The following is a 15,489-nucleotide window of genomic DNA, read 5'->3' on the forward strand; positions in this document are numbered from 1 at the left end:
CTAATGACATGACAACTCACGGTTGCCGGTTACGTAACACAACACGTTTTAGGGCTTTGGTTTGTTCAAACCAATAAGCACCTGCGTACATATATGCGTATTATTATTATATATTATACTGTTTTTTTTTTCATAAAATAAGTTTGGAAAGCACTGCTTTAAAACCTACTGTTTCCAAATATCCGCTTCCGTACTGTAAGTCCTGCTACAAGTGCACACTTCTGAAGGTAGAATGATGAATAAAAGCCACCTAACCATGAAACACCTAGTTAAATCCAACTTAGTGAAATTCACCCATTATCTTTCAGTGAGACCATCCAGACCTCATTACTCCCTTCATTCTCTCTATAGTGAGCCAGCTCGCTCCCATCTGCCCTGCCATCAGTCACCATGGAATATTTAAAGCCAATCGCCATGAAGCCTGCAGAGTGCATTTCAGAACTGCCACGCTGGGAAAGATTAAGCCTCACTGACCAAATTAAGAGTGAAGAGTGAATGTTAGGAGTGTGATTTGTGCGCCCTTGTTCAACTCTCTATTTTATCCCTCTACTTTCTATCTCTCCATACATTCATTCATCTTTTTCTTCTGGTGGGGTGCACTCACATCGGAATCAGGGAGGATTTCTGTCAGGAAATCTTTTTAAAGCAGCACTTGGCAAGATTTGTATGGAGAAAAACACACCCGTCTAATCAGGCTAAATCCCGAAGAGAGGCCCATCTACACTAATGAGGAGCTGAAGATTTGGCCCATTTTCCAAAAATGAAATGTTGGTGTCTAGGTGATCCCTGCTGGGAAGTCTTGTTTGTACACTACAGGTCACAAATTGCAGATTTAGAACAAAATGCCACATTGTCTTTTCCACAATAGTGAGTAAGCACCAAATCCATGCAAAGCTGGACTCATCAGCAACAACTGAACCTCTTAAAGGGATAGTTCGGATATTTTGAAGTGGGGTTGTTTGAGGTACTTCTCCACACTCAGTGTGGTAGCTACAGTAGATGGTGGTCTGCACGCCCCCAGTTTGGAGAAACAGGTAGGAGCATAGAAACGGAAGCTAATAAGCATTGCATTCATTCTAATTACACAAGTCCAAAAATGTAAACCCCTGTTGCTTTAAGAATACAAGTCTATGATTGTGCTGTGTTGTCTTTCTTATAATCGTCCTTGTCCCAGAGATTGTCATTTTATGTCGGTGCGTCCATTCCTCCATCCTTTCTCATCCTTCTCTCCGACACTTCCAGCAGCCACTCGGCGGAGTCTGTTACAGGCGATCATCGGAGAGCTGCTCCACCTTGACTCATTGCATTTATGCTTTACTCTTTCTGTCATCTCTGCATGTGCACTGATCCTAGCATCCATCCATCAGTCAACATCTCTCCATACAAGAGGTCTGTTCTCACTGCTACAGCAAGTCTTCTTAGGGTCTATGACACATCGATCGAATGACACAATGTATCTCTTCATCATCTCTTGGCCTTCCTTTCTCTTCCGTTTAGGCATCTTTCCTTCTTCCATTGTCCATCTTTTTTCATCCATCCATCTCATTTCATTTTTTGCTTCATTGGCATGCCTCTTTATTAGAAATAAAGTTCCCAAAGGAGAATAGCCTACAATAGTCTCATCACTGACACGTATCGGTTCCATCCGTCTCCTCAGCGACAGAGAAACTGATACCTACACCTACTCTCTGCTGAGATCTCTTTACCCGGGACATTGTTGCAGTTCTAAATTCAGCGGTGCTGAGAAAGCATCAGAGGTGTCCATTAGAAATAACATCCATTTAAAATTGAATCTTACAGCTAGATTTTTTAAGGAGATAAACCGTGATTGTAATCTTATTTCTTATATCTTAGTTTTTGTCTGGAATAACAATGTACCAAATGACTATGAAAGTAATGTGAATGGTGTCTCCCCTCAGCTTTATGTAGCTTTAGAAAGAGTTTCAGCTCATTGTTCAGTTGTGGGGCTGCAATTGTACTGTGTTGGTTCAATCTCAGCGCTCTCATAGAAGCAGCAGGCAGCTGTTTTCAGCGGAAAAAGCTCTGAAAACCCACCGTACACTACCTGCTCACAGCTAACAGCAGACAGGCAGAGTTAGCAACTAGCTGGTGAGCATGGTGGAGCATTTAGCAGCTAACGAGACAGGTATTTCCCTCCAGGAGTTGGTGGAGACCAAAAACAGAGCAAAAAGACAGTGAATATCAGACTTTGATTCATCAGGTGGACACAAACGTGACTCCAAATGACTCCAATGTTCCTCCATAACTGCTCGATGTGTGTAAACTAGAGCTGCCCCCACTTAGTCGATTAGTCAACTAATCGGTCATTTTGGTCTTAGTCAACTAAGATTTCTTTGGTTAATTAGTCATTTTGAATGCTTTTTCATGCTGAATGACTTATTTCCAAGAAACTAATGCGCACATCTCTGGAAAACACAATAAAAAAGGGTGCTTTTGCATGATTCTTTGTAACAGAAACTCAGTTTTACAGATCTGTCGATTAACTCAAATTATTGATTAGTCGACAAAAGCGTATGAGTGTTGGTCGACTAAGTGGACTACTTAATTTGAGGACAGCCCGAGTATAAAGCGACAGTTTGCCAACAATTCACCGTATCAACTTACGTAATAGGTTGCATTCACATCTTGTTTCCACAGCCCACAAGTTCAAATGCACCTATTGGAGGTTGGAATATGAAAAGAAATGCCTAAAAGAAATGTTTTGTTCTGTAACAGGAGCTGTATATAAAAACTCAAATCAACAAAAGCTTAAACAAGTTGTTTTGACAGTTGCACCACACCACATCAATCTGTCTTTCTCTCTTTAGCTGATAGCTGGTTCACCGTGTTCCATGTTACCACCCTGATCTGCTAGAGTAAGCAAGCAGGACACTTCTTTCACTTGCATTGGGATTTTAAAGCAGTGCTAGGGAAATTTGCAAGTTGGTGGCCCCAAATGGCAGCAAGCATGAGGCAACTATTTGAATACTGAGGACTTCAATACCCAGAAGTCATGTACCATGACATTAGTCGACTACGTTTCTTCTTTGTAGTGTCTAGCTGGTGGAGATATAGTGAAGAGGTTCAGCTATGGCTGATGAGTCTGCTTCACACTTTAGGATTGGACTTTGCACTTACATTTGATTGCATCACTTCCTGTGCATGGAGAAATGTTCTTGTTAGTGGCAATTGTGGCACCCAAACAATGGCACCAATTAGGGTGAGTAGGATAGAATGTCTTTCTACATTCCCTGCTGCAGTACAGTGAAGACGGTTAATACAGTATGCATGGTGCATGTGGTTTTAAAATCACTCTTTGTAGAGTGCCGTGTAGTGGAACAAGAGTATGTGCATGTAAGTGGATGTCATTAGCTTGATTCCAATCTGTTTTTATTAGCATTCACACACAGGTCATGTCAATCACACACAACAGAACACACAGAAATCCCATACATTTTTTTTTTTAAATGTGCCACATTTCTGCATTGCATGCTCTCTGAGGAACACACACCTACACACTGAGAGCTGGCAGCTCTGTGAGACTGATCAGAATTGACTCAGGTACACATTCTCTCAATGTGGGAATCATTAAAAGGAATATTTGAGGAGAAAAGTCTGGAAGAAAAAGAGAAACCCTGCCTAGAGGAGAGGTCGGAAGGTTAGAGATGAGAGAAAGAAAAGACCAGGGGAGAGGCTGTGTGTATGTGTGTGTGTCTCTTCTTTATGCTATCGCTGTCCGATTATTATCTCTGTTATGGTTGGGACAGACAGAGAATTAAAAGGCAGATGTACACTTTGTTCTTATTCACAGCGTGATTCAAAGCGAAATCATGTTTTACCAAAGGAGGGAATGGCATCCACTGTCAACACCCTTAATTACTGTAAGCAAAAAAAAATAATTAATCCATAAATTAAGCACAGTGATCTTAACTGAGCAACACAACAAACACTGTCTCAGTCACATATGTGCTTAAATACTTGAATGAATGTAGGTCATTTCCCTGACAGGTGACAGATTAAATATGTAACAGATGGTATCCACCTATAAAATGATTTTCAACAGGAAAAGGTGAATATAAGCATGCAGAAAATGCATTCCAAATAAGTTTCTGTGAGTAGCAGATGGCCTTTGGCTCTCTGCTGCCCCTCTCTGGCCACACGTCTTTGTTACATTTTACTCTGACAATGAGCCCCTGAGTAGTTCATTTCAGGCTGCTCCAGATAAATGAACTGTCTTCTAGCTGTTCCCACTTAACAGCCTTAGGTGGATTCACACCATTGCTCTTTCTAGTTCATTAAGCTCATCGTTGACCATGACATAATGAATGTAGTTATCAACTAAACATGCAAGTTATTAGAGATACTTGTGCTTTGCAATAAAGACATGAATCCGAGTAAAACACGTTATTTCTTATTTGTTTCCCTTGTGATGAACCACAAATTTACTAGTGAGAAATATAGCATCAAGAAGATGATACGAATATTACTCCGCGCGCAATTATGTATTTGAAAGACATCTAATAGCCGTCTTTACGTAAACCTGACGTCTAGGGAATTATCTAATATAAAATTGTTGTTCATTGTCCTTCATTATGTTGTGTGCTAGCATGCCTCCTGAGAAATGACTACTCTTAAGGTAATTTCTTAGCCTGGCTGACACCAGACCCTTCTCAGTTGTAACTGAGAGTGGGTTCGCCAGACTGACTTGCAGAGAAAATCTCAAATTTGCCGGAAGTTCGTCAGGGTTTACCCAGGCTAGTCATTTCTACTGTTCCTGCAATGTTTTTTCCCCAGGGAATCTCTGCACTACTGCAGCATTTTTTTTTTTTTTTTTTTTTGCTCTCGTATCAACGTTACATGTCAACGTCACATAAAGTCCCATAGAAATCCATGAGAGCCAATCTTTTTAGAAATGTAGCATCCAGCTACACTTCTTGCAGTGGCCTGTTAGAAATGGAGCTTGTGTCAGTTGTTCTGCGTTTCTGCTGCTCAGTAGCCTGATGACAAACACAAGATGTGTATTGTAGAGTTTTCACCTCCACAAGGGATCCCCTGCATGGATATTCACCCAGCTGTGGTTGGTAGGAACAGCATTTGGAATGATTTCCAGGATGACGGATAGACTTGCCGATAGACACCCTTACTAATGCGTATTTTCATCAGCGTATTTTACCGTTTGGTATGTTCTTACTGCATAGACTTTCCGGATGCTTAGTAGGACATTGTGTTTAGACATGGATGATGTTATTATCATTTATGGTATGTCAAATCCCTTCCACAGTCCATGTTTAGTCTTTGTAATGAATAATGTGGGATCAGATAATAACTTGTGCTTGTGACATTTTTACATGACATATGAAGTGTTTAGTTTCATTGAAAGCCGCAGCTGAATGAGTAATGATAATATGGAATTAAGAACATGTTTTCTACTGTGTCAGCTTTGCAAGTAAACTTTTCAATGCTGTTATGAATACGGATTCATTCATCTTACAATGAGTGTGGATGGAAACCTGGCCAGCTTTGCAGATGGCTCACACTGACAGTTTTCCTTTCTCTTCCCTTCCCCTCCATCCAGGCATATGGGCCCAGATCCAGATGCCCCAACCCAGTATGGATGTGACCAAGGGCCAGAAGGTGGTGCTGAAGGCCTCGTACAGCGCAGCGCCAGGCAGTGACCCCAGCACCAACACCATCCTGTGGAACTTTGTCTCTAACAGCACCCAGCTGGTAAGGAAGCGAATGGGAGACCCTACAAACAGTCAAATATGGAGAACAGCTCCATATCCAATATACTGCAGTCTCGACAGCCCAGCAGGGACATCTTTGACTTTGCCTTCTGGGGCTATAATATCTGGGATTACAGTTATAACGGACGTTTGCCTGTTCTTATGTGTCTTATGCTTTTAATCTGGCAAAGCTCTTCCTTTGTAAACCCTTAGAAATGAATCCAAGACAAAAAAGGCTTAACGCTTTCATACGAACACTGTGGTTTTTCTTTACCGCTTTAATACACCGTACTGTAGGTTTTCTGCGTTAGTAAATTAAGATTAAGATTATTTATGAAATCATTGCTGCAATAAAACATGACATAAAGCAGAGGGGGTTTTGCGTAACAAGCCCATCCGACTCAACCCTGTATTGTTTTTGACACATTATCTAGAGACCTGGCCGTGGCTCAGCTTACATATCTGTCTCGGTCAGATGATTGGGCTGTACAGATGGACGGCCCAAAAGAGGATCACAATCAAAAAGGAAAACAGGGGAAAAGAGAACTCAGAGAGCTGGAAAAGAAACAGTTGATTAAAAGTGAGGCTTTTGTTTTCATGTGCCTGTACAGCCATCCAGTGTCTCACTCTGCTCCACTGTCATTAGTAGCCAAAAAGATGAATCAAAAGAACACACTCTCACTACCTTCAAAGCCAAACCTAGAGGCCACAGTCTCTGTAGAGAGTTGTATGTGTATGGTATGCACAGCCATCCCTATGGGACGCAGTCTAGCAGCTCATTTGAGGTCATCACTGTGACAAACTAACTAAGCTGAACAAAAAAAAAAAAAAAGTTCAGTCTTGTTCTTTTCCAAACTAAACCATTTTCTGATTCTTCTGATTCTACAGGAGGAAATCATAGGCTTTTCCTAGTCTCACATTGCCAGCTCTATCTCCACAGCACTGTGGAGGAAGGTCTGGCTACTCCATACTTACATTCTGGGATAGGAGAAAAAAAACGCTCTGTGTTGTTTGCATTTCTTTAAACCGATCACAATCATCTTGGGCGGCACTAAGCTCTGGACTCAGCGACGGTGGCTCTGCTAAACAGTCTCAGGAAGGAACTGGTTTTGCATCCAGCAAAAGAAAACGCCACATATAATATTAAATGAAGTTAACTGTTGACACAATACAGTAACGTGAGCTATTTAAATTAGCTGTTAAACCTCATTGGCTCTTACCAGTGTATCTCCGTGTGTACTTCGTCCACAGCAATCCCACCAATCAGTCCCAAAATGTCCCAGTTGTAAACATAGGGATTTTTGCAAGGCAATTCCATCGGAATCGTTTCTCGTTATCGTTTCTTTATTAAAATCATTTGGAGGATTTGGTTTCAAATCTGATCATGGGTTCCAAATTTAACAGGCACTTGTTGTGTTGCAGCCATGGAGCACAGTAAGCGACGCTCTAGCGTGGCTTTATTTTACATTGAAAAAGCCCTGTAAAACTGCAAACCACCATTGAATCAAAATAAAACTTTCCTCGTATTTGTGAAATAAGCATGTGACCCGTTTCAACTCCACCCCTCAAAGAATCTGAATCGAGAATCGATAAGAACCGGAATCGAAAGGAAGAATCGCAATTGGAATCAGAATTGTTAAAATCCAAACGATGCCCAACCCTAGTCTCCCCCATTTGAAAAATGTGGCTGCTGGTAACTATTGCAGTGTGTACTACGGTAACAATTCAAATTCAGAAATATGAACTAGTTTGGATTTATCCTCTGCCTGTACAGTTCATGCCTTGTGTTCCAGCTCCACAAGGGTTAGGTTGATGGAAACGGGCCACAGATGTGCAGTACATGATTCTTTCTATAAGACACTGTTATCAGTACAATTTGTGTTCCATGTTTTCTCTGTAATGCATTCAACCAAAATACCCCCAAAAAAATTGTCCAGGAGATGTTAGGATTAAAAAGCCTTCTAATTCTTTTGACCCAGGATAACCGCCAAGCGTAATCATATCGACATGGATGTCAATGAAACTGGTTCCTCCGTCGGAATATGGACAATTACTTCCCGAACACAAGCCTCTTTTATTTCCTGTTTCTCTACGTCTAACATGTGCTCTCTGTTCTCTGGTCCAGATCATCTCCTACACCAAAGGCTCCATGAGCGTGGGCAGCTCCCAGTTTAAGGGCCGCGTTGGTTTTAACGCCAACATGCCCTCCAGCGACGTGTCGCTGTACATCAACAACACACAGGAGTCGGACTCAGGACGCTACCTCTGCCAGGTCATCATGCCTGATAACCCTGGCCTCACTGCTGAGCTCAGTCTGGACGTGAAGGGTAAGAGCCACAGAAATGTTCATTTATATTAGGGCTGGGCTGTCTGGAATGTGAGACAAAGGAACCCAAGAGCACAACTCACAAGGCAAAAGGTAGAAGCAAAATGCCTTTTACTAGAAGCAATATCCAGGCAGGCCAAGGTACAAACGGGTTAAGGCTGAGGCGAAGTCCGATGGAAGTGGCAGGTACTGAAATGACAGCAGAGTCAGACACAGGCATAATTAAACAAACAGGAGGACTTTAACATTCTAAACCATGACATGGGCAATATATCAATATTGATATATGAGACTAGATATTGTCTTCAATTTTGGATATTGTTATATGACATAAGTGTTGTCTTTTCCTGGTTTTAAAGGCTGCATAACAGTAAAGTGATGTCATTTTCTGAACTCACCAGACTGTTCTAGCTGTTCTGTTATTTGCTTTTACCCACTTAGTCATTATATTCACATTACTGGTGATTATTAATCCAAAAAGTCATCGTGTAAATATTTTGTGAAAGCACTGATCAACCCTAAAATATCGCCGCAATATCGACATTGATGTATTTGGTAAAAAAATATAGTAAATTAGATTTTTTTTCCATATCAGTAAGCTCTGATTTATGTGTCTTACATTGAAAACTCGACTAGAAAGATAGAAAGTAACCATTTTGTACCCGTCTGGTGCCAGTCCCTCCTGCGGTGCCTAAGTGCTCTCTATCAGGGAAGCCGGTGCTGAAGGGAAACGTGACTCTGAGCTGCTCATCCAGCGCTGGGAAGCCCATTCCTCTGTACAAGTGGAAGAAAACCAGTCCCACCTCGGAGGTCTTCTTCTCACCCATGCTCAGTGAGTGGAGTCAGCACACTAACTCATTATTATTATTATTATTCACAAGGAAGTAAGATTTATCTACCGGCTCCTGTTGCTGTCCTACAAACTTTTTATTATTTCAGATTTTTGTTTTGTGTTTTTGTAACCTTGGGATTTAAAAGCAACTTTGGACATTAAAGCTAATTTAATGTGTAGATTAGATAGATAGACCTGTGTGTAGATTTTTTTTCTATGTTATTATAACTTTTAGAGTCACTTTTAGATGGCATAAGCAACAGTACATTTTTATAGTCACCACACTCAGAAATATTTACATTTCAGGAAGCTCACTGCAACAGTTTTTTTATGTTAGATGAAATGATGATGGTGGTGCTGTTATATTAGGAGATGTTTGTTTTTCTGATTTGTTGCATTTATCTCCAAGGAATAGTTCAACATTTCTATGACAATAAGCTTGTTTGCTTTCTTTCTTTTCAGTCAGATGAGTGTATTATTGTTTTCCCACCTGCTTCCGGTCTTAATGCTAAGCTAACTATAGCTGGCTATAGCTTCAAATTGAGCGCACAGATATGGGAGTGGTATCGATCTTCTCATCTAACGCTCTGCAAGAACGTCAATAAGCATATTTCCCCAAAACACATTTGATGTTTCATTACTTACTATCTTTTTTTTAACGTAGTGGTTAGTAATTAAGTCATAAACGCATCTCCTGCAGCGCTCATGAAATATAGTTGTCATAATCAATTAGAATGGTTATATTTAAGTTTATTTTCATGCACACAGACTATTTAAGCAATATCTCATGACAGGCCGCCGTATACTTTGCGTCAGGCTGGAAAACGCTCACTTAGCTGGTATAATATTAATAGATATATATATTTAAATAAACTGAGTTTTTTTGGATGACATCATAATCATTCATTTTCAATGGAAGCTTCTCTCAGCTGCTAGGAGAGGGGGGATGACATATTCCCTGCATCCCCCCTGAAATCTACACCTATGATCTGAAGAGAACAAGTCTGGATAATAACATAAAGCATATTCATAATGCCTAAAGTCTAATGTGTCAAAGGAATGGATGCATCTGCAGTCGGATTGCGTGCTGTCATGTGTGAGCTTGTATGTCCACGACCATACGTACCTAACCCATGGAACCATGTGTCTGCATGCTGCTTTAGATGAGAAGACGGGCACTCTGAAGCTGACCAACCTGAGCAGTAACATGTCAGGGAAGTACGTGTGCACGGCCAGCAACTCGGCCGGAGCCGAGAGCTGCTTCATCAACCTGGAGATCGTCACCTGTACGTATAGCACCCGACAAGTAGCTTACCAGAAAATGGACTTTGGTAGAAGTTAAAGTCACCTTTTAGAACATTACTTGAGTAAAAGTCTACTGTACTGTATCAAAAGTAAAAGTAAGGAAAAACTTGGATTATGAACTTTATTGTGATTTCCTTACAGTATAGTGTGATGTTCAGGGTTTCCACTCCTTCTTAAACATCAAATTCAAAGTCGGACATCAACAGAGAGAAAAACAGAATTTTTACATTTTTTTATGAGGAAGAATCTTTCACTCCAAGAAACGAGTAACGAAGAAGCTTAGGGTAAAGGTAGTGGAGGAAAAGTCTCCATTTTATTTAGGAAAAGTAGTGGAGGAAAAGGGAAAGTTTCCAGAAATATAAATAACAAAGTAAAGTACAGACACCTGAAAATTCCTCTTCAGTACAGTAACAAAGTATTTGTTACATTACAACATTGCCAACAAGAAATGATACAAGTTGGAATCAGACCTGTTTGTGGTTAAGCTAGTGTTTGCATACTTATAATGTGACGATTCCTATCTTACACACTCATCTGAGACATTTGTTTAACAGAAAAAAAACATTCCCAAAAACATATATGTATGCTACGTAGACATATGTGCTTTGGTGACATGTAATTACTGTGTGTCCCCTGATTCTTCCTGTAGCCACTAATGTGGGGATGATTGTTGGCGCCACGGTGGGCTCAGTGGTTTGCTTCATCTTCCTCCTCCTCATCTGCCTCATTTTCCTGATGAAGAGGCGGCGTGACAACGAGGACGACATGGCCAATGAAATCAAGTGAGTTCATGTGGCTTCCCTCCAAGCCTTTATCACTGGCCACGTATCCTTTACACCAGGGATCTTCAACACGGGGTCCTCACAGTCAATGATCCTAAGTCAAGACATTCTATTACTGCATTTAAACCATCCTAAGTATTAGGAGCAGTGGACATGAATCCAACATATTATTAAGCATATATAAATCCCCACTGCCTACTGGCCTATGTGTAAGTTAGTCACAAAGGCCATCCACAGATACAGGTAATACTAAGGAGTCACTGTTCCACATGTAACATGTAAAATATGATTTATAAAAGCATGCCAACAATTAATAGCTTGGTATTTGAGGCATTAAAAATGTATGTGTAAAGGCTTTAGGCTGCCCTACATGTTATTGTAGTTCCAGTTTAATATGCATCTTCATTTATACAATATATGTAGTAGAGGGTCCCTGTACCTGGAGTCCTTGGCTTTAAAAATGTTAAAGACCCCTGCTTCACACAATATTTTCTAATGACAAATACATTTCTCATAATGGAATGTTCCAAAACAGTAATTAAGTAAGTAAAGTAAGTAAAGTAGAGTTTATTTATAACTTATTTAGCACTTTTCACAGATACAAATCACAAAGTGCTTTACAATAAAGTGAAATACAATAAATTAAAGACATGAGAATAAAGAGAAAACAAATCACCGTCATGGGACAATAAATATCTATCTAAAAATAAAGATCCAAAAATACAAAATTGCTCATCACTAGTGTAAACAGTGAGCTGACTGTGTGTCCTGTCCCCGTCCAGGGAGGACGCTCAGGCTCCCAAGCACGTGTCCTGGGCTAAGGGGGGCCTTGGTTCAGATACCATCTCCAAGAATGGCACCCTGTCCTCCATCGCCTCCAGCCCCCACCATAAAGAACCCTCCCACCACCACCACAACCACCACCACCTGCAGCAGTACCCGCAGCGCCCCCCTTCAGACACCGCCTCCATCATCACCGCCACGGGCAGCATGGCCGGCTACCGCCCGTCCCGACACCATGGAGCCTCCACCCCCACCCCCAGCCACTACAGCTACAACAACAACACCGCCCTGCCCCGTGGCCAGGCCGTCCCCCCCGAGGCCAGCACCGATGGGAGCTCCCTGCCCAGACCGGAGCGCTACACCCAGCTGCCCCAGGCCCAGCTGCTGCCCCACGCCGCCTACAGCCAGCCGCAGCCGCCACTCCAGGCGGCTCCCTCCCCGCCACCGCTGCCCACCTCCACCGTCACAGCCTCCAACATCACCCGCATGGGAGGGGTGCCCATCATGGTGCCTGCACAGAACCAGGCCGGATCGCTGGTCTAACGCCTGCTGCCTGCGCTGACAAAACAGTGCTTTTGACAAAAAACGGTGGAACACTGGCCCTTTCCACTCTCTCTGGTTTTCATTTCTAAAGGGAACACGTTAACTACTATTTAGCAAAGAATTACAGTAGATGAAAAGGTCAAACTCATGTTTTGACGCTTTGCTTTCGCGCTAACAAGCTTGATTACTGCAGACTGTTTACTTGCTTTAAGTATACTTACGTAAGTCTTTAATATTCTGTAGGGCCTATGCACTGTATAGGCTACATTGCAAACTATGTATAGATATGATTTTCATACATTTGTCCAGTATCCTCTTTTGTACTTAATCGTTGCATTTCTAATATTTTATTTGCTGTATTTAGTTATTTTCAAATGTAGCTTTTTAAATGTCATGTTATGTATTGTTTCCTGCTGCCACCCTAGTTCCACAGAGCGAGCAGCGTATGGATCATCATGTGCGTGCGAGTGTCACAAATGAATATACAGATGAAACAAGAAGAGGGTTACGCAGGTCTGCGCTACTCCGTCCATCATCTTTACTCAAAAACTACCCAAAGGAGGAATTACAAGACCAAAATAGGTTTAAGCACAAAATATCAGTACTGTTCAGAGGAGAGAAAGTTGCTCAAAGTGAAGTTAGTGAGTACTGGGTGTAATATATAAAGATCTATGTATTATTAATGAATCTTTTTTTTTTCAGAGCAAGACAAGAGAAAGATAATGTTATAAATATGATAAAGTTTGACATTGAAAAGTATCCTAATCCTTTTTTTGGGGGGCTTTACTTCTGTCAGTGGTTCAGCTTATAAAATGCTCTTAGACTCAATTCTTTAAACACAGATTAGCAAAATCTTCTTATAATATTGAGCACTATTCAGAACTGCAGTACGGTGACTTTGCTAGTGCACGAGTCCACACTTGTCCTAATTTCAACTTGCCTGCAGAATGGAAATTGTAAATAGGATATTTATTTTCTGATACATGTGCGACATACGGCATAGCGTAGTGTTGGCCACAGCCTGAATGGAACATATAGGACAGGTTGTATGTCTGCCTGCAACACTGGAGCCTGAACCAAAGATATACAGTATGTAACGCTTCGTTATTTCAACACGCTCTCTTTATATGTTGTAGTTTATTTTCCAGTGTAGGTCAGTGGAAGAAGAATCGGTTTATATCTATATAAAAGGGAGGGATTTGTATTCACAAAAGCCCCCCCCCAAAATACATGTTTTCCGAGGATATTTAATCGTGGCTTTTTTCTTTCTTACTCTGGCCACTTTCAAGTCACACCAATGCCTGTTGAAATATCATTTGGATTTGGAAAAGAAAAGCAAAACAGATGTATGTATAACAAAAGTGATCCTACATGATCAACATCTATCCTGCTGTATGCTGTCGTTACACTGGAGCACATTTTTGTGCACAGGATGTCAAAATAACAACACAGTTCTCAAATGAACCGTTTGGAACGTGACGATGTTGAAGAGAAAGCTATTTTCCAGATGATTTCTGAACGTTGTTCTCTGTTTGACCCAGGCTGGACAGGACAGTGGTAGTTGTGTCTTGAAGCTTTGGCAGTGTAGTTGAGGTTTGTATTGTTTTTAATACATGGACGCAAAAAACGGAAAGAGTTCACGTGGGAAGTTGTGAGGAAACGTCGATGGGACAGCTACGGGGTTTTAACTTGTGAATGGGTCGTTTAAAAAAAAAAGTGTACATTGTGGACATTACAATGTATTCGAGACAAGCCTTTATTTTTATACAGTGATGTATAAGAGCTAGAGATGTGCTCTGTGTCAGTGAGTTATAAACCATGATGGATTGTATAACTGTGCTCATGTATGCAGTAGGCTTCATGGAAAACGCTTTGTATAAAATTTTCAATTAAAAGACAAATTATGTGTTCAGTGTGTGTGTGTGTGTGTGTGTGTGTGCGTGTGTTTCCACCAAGTTTCCACAATGGCCTTTTTTTAAGATTTTAACCGTATTTTCAAGCTTACAACATGGAGGTGCACTGACTACATTCCACTGCTAAGTAAATGTACTCAAATACTGTACTAAAGTACAAATGTTGAGGTACTTGTACTATACTTGAGTCTTTTCATTCCATTTTCTACTTCTACTCTGCTACATCTCAGAGAGAAATATTGGACTTTTTACTCCACTACATTCATCTGTTACAGCTTTAGTTACTAGTTACTTTAGTTACTCCACTACATTCATCTGTTACAGCTTTAGTTACTAGTTACTTTACACATTCAGATTCCTGCTCACAGAACCCATGTAGTTTATAAAATCTGATGTTTGATTCTAAAGTAAACTAGCCGACAATATAACGGCTACAAGTCCAGCTGAGATGATGAGACCATTAAACACACAGCTGGTTGGATCCTTTACTCTTTCTACAATGGGAGGAGAGTTCTGCAGAACCAGAAACACATTAAATGGCTTCTGGAGTGTATAGTGTGTGTGTAGTGTGTTTATTAATCAGAAATGTAGCTGCAGTGCAGCCATGTCATCATCTGCCCTCCATTGGCCATGAAGGGCCAGTACAGGAGGGACATGTATCAAAAATGACCCATTTATATTTCCTGTAACATCATTTCAGAAACAATTTGTATATCCACAACATGCATTTACTAATAATGCACAATCTCATCAATAGTGATATAATTTAATCTTTAGTAGCGTTTAAGTGGTTACACGCACTATTTGAAGTAAAGTAACTATCCTAATTCATTTTAAATTCTTATAGTAGGATGTATTTCGGTTACTATTTGTTGCACATTTCTAGAGGTCATCCTGAGATTTAAAGTGAACCACCAGAGGACAGCAAGTTAACTCAGTTTGGGAGATACAGGAGAAGTTGGAAAGGAAACCTCCATTTCAACTTTAATAAACTTAACCCTTTTCTGCACATCATATCCCAAGGTAACAGGGAGGACCTCCTATTTGTAGACATTTTTAATTTGTACACATTGTAATATTTGCAGTCCTGTTTCTGATGAATCAAATGAGGAGTGAACAGTTTAATTTCTTGTCTATTAATTATTTTTATTTGAAGATGCTTATACAGTATGTAGTTAACAGCTAAAAAGACTAAATCTAAATCATCATCTAAATCTGTTGAAAATGTTTATAACTCTTGACAGTTTAGATGGTTTCATCTGCTGAGCTAATGGCATTG

The 15,489-nt window shown here is 40.6% G+C and overlaps 1 protein-coding gene across 1 annotated transcript in view; it reads left to right on the forward strand.

Moving 5' to 3' along the window:
* Positions 1–14,209, forward strand: part of esama (endothelial cell adhesion molecule a) — a 71,201-nt gene extending 56,992 nt beyond the window's left edge. The window contains exons 2-7 of the mRNA XM_028596381.1: positions 5,576–5,727; positions 7,852–8,053; positions 8,729–8,884; positions 10,048–10,170; positions 10,839–10,971; positions 11,754–14,209. Coding sequence (XP_028452182.1) covers positions 5,576–5,727; positions 7,852–8,053; positions 8,729–8,884; positions 10,048–10,170; positions 10,839–10,971; positions 11,754–12,297 — 1,310 coding nt within the window. The 3' untranslated portion in view covers positions 12,298–14,209. The remainder of the gene's footprint in view (positions 1–5,575; positions 5,728–7,851; positions 8,054–8,728; positions 8,885–10,047; positions 10,171–10,838; positions 10,972–11,753) is intronic.
* Positions 14,210–15,489: the final 1,280 nt, after the last annotated feature.

The sequence above is a fragment of the Perca flavescens genome, chromosome 13 (genome assembly GCF_004354835.1).
Source record: "Perca flavescens isolate YP-PL-M2 chromosome 13, PFLA_1.0, whole genome shotgun sequence".
Classification (NCBI taxonomy): domain Eukaryota; kingdom Metazoa; phylum Chordata; class Actinopteri; order Perciformes; family Percidae; genus Perca; species Perca flavescens.